Below are 11,521 nucleotides of genomic sequence, written 5' to 3'. Positions count from 1 at the left end.
AAAAAAAGACCCTCCGCACTCTCACTTGACCTGTTCACACCGACGCGCGGCTCTTATCATTTTCTTTCTCCGTGTATTATATTACAAGGGGGATGTGTTATTTATATATATAATTACTTTTATTTATATTTAAGAACTGTACAAATTGAATGTCCTATGAGAATGTCGACGCTCGAGTCCGGCACACGCGTCGAACATTCCTCTATTTAGTTTAACTTTAAACACACCGTTCCACCGTTCCATCGTTCCCTCCCTATCGTTTCTCCATTTCTTTCTTAATTTCTCTTTTTTTTTTTTTTTTAATATAGCACGCTTTCGGCTTCCTGCTGCCTTCTTCACCTCGGTTCTCCGCTCCTAATCCCCGGTTTCTCTTGCTTCTTCGTTCCTCATATTTGTTTTTTTAGTATACGATCGGTCTTTGCTTGTGGACATTCCGTGCGAGCACCGGTGTAATGTACATGCCCGCTAATTGCCTATATTACTATATATTCATTATATAGTCTCTCCATTGCAATCGTATTAAAATTTAACATTTATATTTCAATCACTACAATATTACACCGCAATATTTTGTACAAAGAACAATCACATGAATTTCTCGCGACCCTCCTTAATCCTTTGGCCGCACTTCTAGTGTAGGTTATGGTTGGTTTAACCGTCATCCACGACGGTTCACGCCGACTCTCTATTCCTCCCCAGATATAAACCCCCATTATCTCTATCAGGTGGCTCGTGACGTCGTCCAACATTCATTCCTTATTCTCGTGGCACAGCTAGTGGCACAAAACGGAGACCACTTGACACTGAAGGTTCCTCCAGCAGCAGAGTAGCGGCAGCACGGGCGGGTAAGTTACACGGGATACGGATTCCTCGTCGTTTCGACGTTCCGTTCCGTTTCTCGCAAATGCCGCCATACTCGTCGAGGTCCTCTTCGGTGCTCCCGCTTCCTAAGCTCGGAGCTCTCAGGTTTCATCCCACTTCGTCCGTCGCACGAACCTCCTCGTCGTCCTTCCACTTAGCCGGCATTCAGCTGGAACACGCAAGGAAACCTTCGAGTTCCGTGTTATCGACTGATGCTTATCTAGGCGCTCTCTAGTTATTGTGAAAATTTTCTTTTACTTGAATTTCAATAGGGTATTTACTATTGTATAGATATATAGATGGATGAATAATATCTATAAAAAATTCGTCAATAAGTGGCTGTTGTCTATATACCTTTTATAAGTGATGTCCGTAGTACTCGGGGGGATAATGGTACTGGTTGTGGAAGGTGGGATCACCCGGTGGTCGGTGCATCATGCTGGCCGCCTGTCCGTCCATCATGTAACCCATCGTCGCATCCGGACTATACGCCCCACTTGGACCTGCAGACAATGGCGGAAACACTACACGTTACTACGGTTAGATCTCTGTTCCGTAATTGGCAGGCCGCTATTCGACAAGCTCGACATTCTCCCTTGTGCTCCATTCTCTTTCCTAGACATGCTCTTCCGGTGAAGCTCCTCTTGGGGGGGTCAACAAGCAGCGAGGGACGCTGCTGGTGACTTCTCAATGAACGACCCAAGAGCAATCAAGAGAAGGTGGAGAATGTCGAGCTGTGTGAAACGATTCGTTGAAGTCAAGAGATTTTGGGTAATGCATTTTTTATTTTTATCTTCTTTTTCGCTCGACTCTCTTGCTTTCAACAAAATCGGCGCGTGATGTTATGCGAGTATCGTGCAAATTCCTTAATTTATGTAATTGTGTGCTAGAAAGAGTAATTGTTGAAAAAAATATGTGACGTCGTGTCAGTTTGACTAAAACAGGATAAAAATGATTTTGCAATGATAAGATAATAGAGATTGTATCTCTTAGTTATTTTCAGGTCCGACGACAGGGAATTTTCTCGAGCCGTCTATCAGCAGGACATTGGCAATAAAGCTTGGGAATCCGAGTCTCCCCTAGTTTTAATGTTGGTATCTTAATGTATATTGCCTCAATAAATCAAGGGCACTGATTGCGTCGTACCCTCTATTCGCCAGTGGTAGAGTGGTGGCGTTGAAACCCTGAATGCAAGGGCGCACTATTGTGCAACGCTCCTAAGCCTTTCTTATGCTAAACCCAAGCCGCGACCTCAATCTATCGCGATACAGTCTCAATGGCGCCCCGTCGCTATCGCTGTCGATGGTTATAAATCGTACAAGGTAGATATCTGCATAATTGCCTCAATTTTGAGATCGTTCACATCCATGATCAACTCGCAAATTTTATCGTAGACCATGCACGACCATATTTTTATAATATGAAAGTGTGAAGTAAAAAAATTATAATTAAAAATACAAATAACGTCCTACTACGGGGTAGCGTAAGGCTCACGGCAGAGTACGACGCATCAGGACATACCGAACAACCGTCGGAACAACAACGAAGATGCCGCCGAACCGTAAATCACAATTATTGCAAATGGTCTCCTTTAACAGTGTTTTTCACGCGCACTTTCCGAGCTGGCTAACAACACGAAAGATTATAGATCCCAGTGCAGCAGTAACGGTAGGCTAGTAGTGGTATCACGTCCCGCTGTCTCGAGACTCACCCTGGAATGTAGTCTCATATTATAGCCACTCGGGCGATATTCCACTAACGAGGGATGCACTTGTAGTGTGATTAAACCGCGCTATAACGCAGCAGGGAGCCTTAGATGGCCGCTAGTCCACAATATGGGAAATTAAGGAATCCTTGCCTAGTACGCTACAGAGAAGAGTCTCATGGAGCAAGGCTTCGTGTGGGAGAATTTGCCAAAGACCCAGCTACGATCAAACTTTCCCCAGTGTACGATCCGTGAAACAACCTTTCGTGCAATTCCATTCGCGTTTCCATTATCGAAAGATAAATGCATGGCTAGCGGGATACAAGTAGATCGACTTGAAGATTCCAGGCCTATACTGAAACGTAGTATACCTTTATCCTGACTTCCATATTGGGTTTCCTTCATTGCAATGGGAATTGAGTCAAGGTGGATAACACGAGTGATCTGCCTAAGGAGAGGTAAAGTAGGGTCAATTCTAGAGGATAACCAGGAGGCAGTGATCGTGGCGACCTGAACGATAGGAAAAACACAACGTAATGCAATAAAGCCCTGTAAGCGTATGTTCGAAACGTAAATCCTGTTCAGCGTTGGACCCTTTTGTGAGGGCGCTATACCTTCCTAATTTATTTAGAGGGGAAATGAGGCAGCCGTTAATTGCCGTCCGCTAAGCTGCGAGAAAGTATTCCGGGATGGGATCCGAAAGGGCGCAGGGCTTTCATGCCTCTTACTCCCCGACGAACAACCCCGAAACTTCTAAAAGGAGATTCATTGCACGCCGTCGAGTTACGGTTATGTGTTTACCAGCTGGTGCGAAGAAGAGCCCCTGCGTTCCGGTAGTCCGTTCGTATTTACGCTCCTCGCGTTACGCTAACGATCCAAGGAACATTTACCTAACCTGCTAAATGTGATACTTGCTTTTATCGTGTATGGATATCCACGTGACATAAAAGTCTATTGGGTATTCAACTTGAAACAGTTGATTAGTAAGTTTGATCCATTGATACGTAAAACGGCATTATTCCTAGCAGAATAATATAGCAGGTAGATCTTGGCACAATGAGCGAATGCTGCAATTTTCTTAAAAAAAAAAGGCCTGCAGAAGAAATACCCGTAGATCCCAACTTCCTGAACCCTAAAGAAGCGAGTTCATCCAAGAGAGGTAAGAAGGAACTTTGGTAAGAGGGAAGGGTCTGGAATATAATTCCATAAAAGGGCCTAATTAGATTTTTGCGAACGAGGCGAAATCCCTCTGGCCGACTCAGTCTGCGGAACACGAGAACAACATTAGTAGTAACTTATGGTTGCGGCCTGGCTGGTTTGGTTGGCTGGATGGCTCGGTATATATACATATATATATATGTATATGTAGGTGTATGTATGTAGGTAGCTAGATTCAGCTGGTAGGTACGGGTAGGTGGTTGCCATCGGAGCCAGCTAGGCAAGGAATCCTGGAGGGTGGTTTCGAACTTAGTTGGCGGCGACACCGAGTGTTCTCGCGGAGTTTCCACGGAGTTGAACGCACAGTTGCTTCTACGCTAGCGAGAGAGTTTCCAAGGGAGGTTGCGCTAAAACCGCGAGAGGGAGACGGCCGCCATGCCACTGGCGTTGCCATCGAGTCCGTGATAGATATGAGCAGTCTAAGTAACAACCATCAGTTTCCGGAGTTCCCGCGAGGCAGCAGTAACGAACTTCCGAAGATTTAAAGGAAGTTTAAAGTTTCTCTTCTGGTGATGCGAAATTGATGGTTTAATTAGTAGGGAGCCGTTAAACTGCCGATAAGAAGACGAACAAGGACGCTATGGTCCTTGAGTAAGGCAAGTGGCAAACTGTCCCAAAGAACATTCGCTAATCAGATACGTGCTTAGTAACCGGCTCCCCTAAGAAACCGTAGGACCAATAGCTACCGGAACGTGCCACTCGTATGGCTCGTACGTTAAGGAAAAGCCTACGAGGGTTGTAATATCCGTAAGGGATGGAATCATCCCCATAGGACGAAGCAGAATACCGCAGCGAAAGCCGCGTGGATCGTACGGAAGCGAATCTTCCGTTTTCCTTCAGCATCTCATCCTCGGTCTCATCCCAGGGAGGATCTCGGGCGGATTCTGAGAGTTTGCCGAAATACTATAGGGGAGAGGACTCGTGAAGCGGAAACCGGAAATGTGCTCCGGAACCTTCAACAATCCCTCGATGAAACTATTGGTCATCCGCGACGCAATACCGGAAGCTCCGGATCTAATAACTCATCTGCCCGCCTGCATCCCCCTGTCCCTCTTCTCATTTTCTCTTCTCTCTAATCTTCTCATTGTTTACCTCAAATCGCCTAACTGCTACACTATTTGCCCTTAGTCGGTTCGGTCCGTAACTCCGTATCGGCATCGTGGTATCCTACTTCCTTGATTACAGCCAACTATCGTTAAAGTTGCTATTAGCCAATGAATCGTTGGCCCACATACGCGTACGAGGAGGAATAGCTCCGAGAGAAATATAGAGAAAAGAGAGAGAGAGAGGGAACGAAAAGAGAGAAAGAGAGAGGAGTGCTTCTAGATGGAGGCAATTTAGCGAGACGGTCGGATTGGGGAATGCTCTCTCGCCTCGTGCTACGGAAGTCTGCAAAAAAATATCCGCCCTCCTCGGTTGGGAATGTATTTTTACGACGGCGCGTCTAGAGCCCTGACTTTCTATTCTACTCTTGTATTTCAACGATTCTCTCCTATTCCTTCATTTGCTCATTTGTTCACTCACACTAGCCGATCACGTATATAACGGTAGCTCGGGAAGAGCGGTTTACGTGCTTATAAGATACCCCAGAAAGATTTAACGAAAAATAAGTCATTCCACATAGGATCATGCGCGCCATGAAACCTACTGAATTCCATGGGTTTGAGCGATGAGGTAATTTCTTACAAAAAAAGTGCTGACGTTTCCCGAGAGAACGAATATAACTATTGAAAGTCGTTAGGGTTCGATTTTAAAGATCGCGCTTAAGTCAGCACCCGGTAATAGGAACTCTTGCCAAACCAGAGTATATGGACCACTTTCCAATGAGAATACTCATCAGGCGCATAATATACATACGAAGTATCAGATAAATTTTGTGGTATATCACAAGTTTGTATATGCTGGTATGGTTACCCCAGGCGACAGGATAATCCGAGAAAATTAACGCGCGTGTTTCCCTGAGAAAATACGAAGAAAGATTATTCCCGCTGGGGGTGCAGACGAGGACAATGCGTTTTACCAGAATCGACGATTCTCCCGCATGGCGACGTTGTCGGCGGTTGGTGATGTATGGCGCGATGTAATTGCAAGAATTTAATCAATCAGAGATATATCCCCCGCGAAGGCCTTGGTAACCTTGCCAAGCCGACTTAAGCCCTCGGGGAGTCTCATTTAAGATAAACCCAAGCTGGACCGAGCGAGAGTGGAAAGAACCTCGACCATGGGGATGATGAAACGCGAGGACTACTATCCTAGATTCACGGGCGTCCGGTTGAACCCTCAACCTACACCTTCTCCTGTCCCTTCAGACGCTTCCTTTCGCCACCAATGTTCCTATGCCACCCTTATACTAACCATATACGCGGGGCCACTATAGCTATCCTACTACTCTACCTACCTCTCACATCCCCTTTGCTCTTTCCACTTTTCCTCGTACACACACACCACCCTCTGCATCCCCGTGATATATAGCCCCTTGGAGGTCGATGACTTCCGCTATTTTTCTTCCGCTGTCTCCAGCAAGCAACTTCCCTTCCTGAGGTCCAACGTGGTCCGCGTTTCGTTCCTCGCTCAACGTGTTCACTCGGATATCCCGGAACGGCAAAATGCCCGTGGACATCGATCGTCCAGTTAGCCTTACCGAACAATACCCTTTGGCGAATTGGATCATTCCAAAAATCCTCCAGATATCAATTATGAGTATACGAGGTAAGGTGAAGCAACGTGGAATTATGAATGGAACACGTGTTCGATAGACGCCTTGCCACGGACAATGGATACCGAACAAAGGTGAAGGTAGGTTTCATTAAAGAGATTGAGAATGCGCGTACGTAACCGCAAGTGTAAGAAATTGTTGCATTTATGGATGCACCGTGCGTCACAAGTTGAAAATTAATTTCCCCTTCCATCGAGTATCACCCCTCCATGCCCCTAACATTGGCGCTAGCATATTTTAACCCAGTTCTTTAGTGAGGATTTTTTTCCCCAGCACGAGTTCACATAAATTTCACTGACAGCCTGGATCCGCGACAAGGGGCGCCGGGGCACGGGGCGAGGGATTTGCTAAATCTTGTTGGATGATTCGATAAAACCAAAGCCAAGACTTCCTCCTGGCTGACTGGATCTCTAGTTGACGCGATAAATAATTAATGATCGAGAGAGCGCCGCGCGCGGCCAGTCCATAAACCACTTCATATTTATAAGGTATGAGCTATACAGAAAGGATGGGTTCGCTCCTCTTATATGGCGTGCGTATAGTATTTAGATATTTTAATTAACCGATCGGCTATAAATTATGATAATTAAGAAGGTCCCGTGGGCAAACGTAAGGTGAGCAAAGTCCGTCTGATAAATTCTGTTTTATGTTCCTCGACAAAACATGATGTCCACTTGATATTTGACCATTCTAATGTCAACGAATAGCTACATCTGTATATATACATATATACATCATACGATTGAAATTGGCTCTGCTATAAGGACCATTGAATTACTAACCATAGACATTTGAAGAAAGTACGAAGAGCGATTGTCCCGTATCTGCCGTTATCAGAGGTAATGGTATTTGGAAATGTTTCTTCTCGCTAGGTATTACCGATTCGGACTACGACCACTCCAAGTGCTCTAGGGGCAACGGTCAACGGTTCGAGATGAGATAGAACAGGCCATTATGCCGGACTGATAAGATGGGTCCACCCTCCGACTGGTAACCTCCACTTGCAAGCAGGCTAGATACACCGGATGCGAGATCCCCGGGATGAAAAATCTGAGCAGCAGTGATGTTCGAGAGGAAGATCGTAGTACATGTGGCATAGTAAAGGGGATAGAGAAGGAAGAGACTGTGGAAGGGTGGACCATGACTCCAGCTCTGGAGAACTCGCCCTTATCTTTTCATACCAATCGTGACCGGCTAGACCTTCATTTCCGCGTCCAAGAAACCCTGCCTACCAATTTATAAGCTCCTAACGAGATGGCTTCAAAGCTCGTTTACATGGAAGAGATCAAAGTCCTTGTCCGAGACACGGGAGTGTGGCCGATCGTCTTCGAAATCGATAAGCAAGAATACCCCAGGCTCCTATCCCGTGACAGTGAGTAATTTACTTTGGTATTAATGAATCTGTTGTAGTAGCCGCTAATTATATAGCTGAGTAATTAACGTATAAACATGTTGGCGGCGTTGTCGAAAGACATCTTGTATTTGTTAAGAATGACGTGAGAAATGCTACTGTACACTTTTTTGTTGGGTAACTCAGATATTTTCTGCGTATATTTCATCGTCGCGTACACGAGCGCCGAGTGTTACAAGAGGCAAATTACTTCTTTAGAATGAATATAAATTAAAAATCAAGCCAATCAGATAAATCAAACTGGATAAATAAGTCGATGGGATTCCATTTGAATTCTTAGATGGCGCGATAGTGCTAAGTCAATGTAGCCAGACAATTATTACATTCCATTAGACGCGTGCTGGTGTAAGATTGCTCGAAATGCTAATGCGAAGAGAGTGCAATTTCCTGAAGGAGCCTCGAGCGTCGATTCGCCCCACGAGGCAAATAATAACATTTCTATAAGTCGGTCGTTTGTATTCTAAGACTGGCACGCATGCACCCCATTTCAATTAACGTATGATCTACGTCGTATAAGGATCGAGCGAAGCTATAGCACCTTTCAAACCTTGGGGACGTAATGCTGGGGGATCGGTTCTCTAAGTAACTCTATATCTCAGCTACGTGACACGGGCACCGCTATATACCCTGTAACGGGAAGCAACTTATAACCAGGAGGAAGAGGTGAAAGGCATATAGGAGCGGAGGGAACAAGTATAAAAGATCTTGACCCTGTCAAAGTCAGCTGGTCTCATGATGGAACATTGAGTTTAAGAGCAAGTACCCTAGCGAACGCAAGTTTCCCCGGTACCAACGTGCGCGGTAAGAATGTTTTTGACGATGAAGAAAAGTGGGTCGCCATAGGCGGAAAGGTTTTCCGAATCAGATTTGGGTACGGGTGATAGTAAGATAGTCGGAATATTTACGTGAGTATTTCCCTTCTATTTAAACGACACGAGAGAGTGCTCTGTCGTATCAGGGTGCCCTGGCTTCCTCTTAGCAATTTCTCCCAATTTTTGTCCCCTGGACATTTATTTTATTTAGCCGGGTCTCCTAGGGCCGAGTGTACCCGAGAGAGCCCGAGACAGCCTGAGCCAGCCCGAAACGCCGAGGGAACGTTAAAGCGGCAAAGGGCAAGCCTGGTCCAGCTCTCGCTCGGTGATACCCCATCAGGGCTGCACGTTATAGCCACTGTGAAGGATATCCGAAGAGAGCTGAAGCGTAGCATGGGGGAACCCGAGAGGACGAGCAAGGGATGGAGGAGTGGAGGATCCGGACCCAGGCCGAGATGGACACAGAGAATCGCCATTACAAATTGACAACCTTGATTGATGGCGCCACGGCGAAAGGAGGAGCGGAGAAAGAGTAAGGGAGCGAAGGAGAGAACGTGCGGGAGTTCGGTGTAGAACGGGGAATGGAAAGGCCAGTAAAGGGCAGGAGGGGCCAGCGAAGGGACCGTAGAGCCAAGTGAGATGGAGTGGATGCAGCCTTCTGGAGGGACCATCGCCAGATAGCGTCCCGCAAACTGGCGTATCTGCAGGACCCGAAGGGATCGCCACGTTATCGAAGTGAACCTCTCAGCGAGTGCGTGACGAATGGCTCGCGACTAGATTCAGAAGGGTCTGAACGGACTGCCTAGTGCGTAACAGGAATATTCGATGGGGATTCTACTGGCAACCTTCCATTCTACATTTTTCTCATCGCACTCTCCATTCTCATCTCATCCATTTTATTCCTTATATCTACAGGGTGGCACTCATTTCTTTAGCTTACACTACCTTCGCACGGGTTCAGGTAGCTTGCAACACCTAAACCAGATAATTGATACGGTATCGATAGAAATTGACTGCGTGCACGTAACGAGCCACGAAATGAACGTAAATCAAAGAGCGATCTGGTGGGACGAGTTGATCGTCACCGTGAAAGATCGCAAGATGAGATCCCGACGCAAGTTCGTATCCTCTCCACGTCGATTCGCGCCAAGAGGAAAACGAAGTGGCAGTCGTAAATGACAATCAACCGTCTACGTGAAGCCAACGAGGAGCAGGAGAACAAACGGCCAACCGCCTCCGATGATCTATGGCTCGTACGTACGTGCGCGTAACGGTTTGACCTTCGTTACCGTGGAATAATTGTATAATAAGCAAAACCGACAATTATATCATCGTCGATGGGTCCATGAAGTTCCACGGAACACGGGGGCAAGGAACAGAAGCGAAGATGAAGAAAGGCCGATATATTGCGTGGAGAAGGAAGTAACAGAAGTCGAAGCAGGAGGCGCATGAGATATCTCGTGAAGCTGCAAGGGCGGTGAGGTGAGCCCCGAGGATGAGCGATGTTTATTGAGATTAAAGTGGAGGCAATTCTAAGGAAGTTGTTATTGCCGCTACTGAAAAGTTGCCCGCTACTCGGAAGAGTAATTACCGCGGTGCCGAGAGTCAAAGCTGAGCAGCATAAGAATAATTCGTGAGATCGAGCTCAGCTACGATTGATTATAGTTGTTTGACATCATGGAACATTGCCTCCTCAAATGAACGCTGTAGTTACGACTTTGAATGGTCGGCTCGAGCAATCTTTTAGATCTACTAGTACTGGACTGTACAATATGAAATTTGAAAAAAAAAAACATTTTTATACTCTTTAAAACTTACTTAGAACCTCTTTTCAAATAACATGATGGATCTTGAAAATAAAACGCTGGGAATCCTTATCCGTTAAATTTTCTATTTATATGTACTCACAGCCTGGCGTAGGTCCGTTTTCGTACCATCTTTACGAAATGCACCGTACGGTCGTGGTTTTACGGTACTTCGGGGCGCTGTTACCTTTTTACTACGTCGTTCTAGAAATACGGTCTACTGCGACTAGTAGTGCTAGTAGAGCGGTAACGATATCGCCCCAGACCCCCGATTTCGAGGAGCGTAAGTACCCCAGAATCGGGGGTAGTGGTGCGACAAGTAAAGCGAGGCGAGGATTTGTAAGATTTGATGAAAGTTATCGAAGTGACTATAAATAAAATCATTCATAACATATAGACCGTTCTTGATAACTTTTCATAGAGAAAAGCATATAAAACAAACAAGTATCGACGTTACAGAATTTAAATAATAGAACGAGTCACTCGAAGTTATCCATAATATAAATGCGACCTTCTGGTTATAAGTAAAATAAACCATCACACAGAAGTCACCCCGTGTGATATAAACCTAATAGAATCTCGGGCAGGGGAGCAAGAACCAGGCTTATATATCATAAAACGATACAGTGCAGCTTTATAGTTCATAGTTAAACCCTCCTCCACGTGTGTTGGTATGTGATTGAACGAAGATTTTAAAGGAGGGGTAGGTATAGGGTCTTTACGAGTGCTATCAGAAACTGGTTTGTTAAAAAGGCACAACTTAGATAGTCTCGTTCTAGAATTCGTTATCGATACAGCGAATAGACAGGAAAGTTACACGTCGTACTCGTGACGATTATCTATTTATTTTCTTTTGTCCCCTTATAACAGAATTCCACCAAAGAATCTCGCCGAATGGTCTACTGGATTAAATATTTCGATTGGATATAGAACTTTAGTTGATTTCCTTGACTGCCGATATAAGTTAACGGACGATAAAAAAGCTCCAACGTT

At 45.5% G+C, this 11,521-nt stretch overlaps 1 protein-coding gene across 4 annotated transcripts in view; it reads right to left on the bottom strand.

The window, feature by feature from the left end:
• Positions 1-259: 259 nt before the first annotated feature.
• LOC107264938 (homeobox protein homothorax) overlaps positions 260-11,521 on the bottom strand; it is a 293,194-nt gene continuing 281,932 nt past the window's right edge. For 3 of the 4 annotated variants that reach the window (XM_015733762.2, XM_015733763.2, XM_025082094.1), the window contains 2 exons: positions 1,216-1,385; positions 260-1,030 (listed from right to left, as the gene is read on the bottom strand). In XM_015733762.2, coding sequence (XP_015589248.1) covers positions 1,219-1,385 — 167 coding nt within the window. In that variant the 3' untranslated portion in view covers positions 260-1,030; positions 1,216-1,218. The remainder of the gene's footprint in view (positions 1,031-1,215; positions 1,386-11,521) is intronic. The other variant, XM_015733764.2, reaches the window with a different exon arrangement.

This window comes from Cephus cinctus, unplaced genomic scaffold (genome assembly GCF_000341935.2).
Source record: "Cephus cinctus unplaced genomic scaffold, Ccin1 Ccin1_scaffold0204, whole genome shotgun sequence".
Taxonomy (NCBI): Eukaryota; Metazoa; Arthropoda; class Insecta; order Hymenoptera; family Cephidae; genus Cephus; species Cephus cinctus.
The sequence above is the reverse complement of the archived record's forward strand: the minus strand, read 5'-3'. Positions and strand labels throughout refer to the sequence as shown.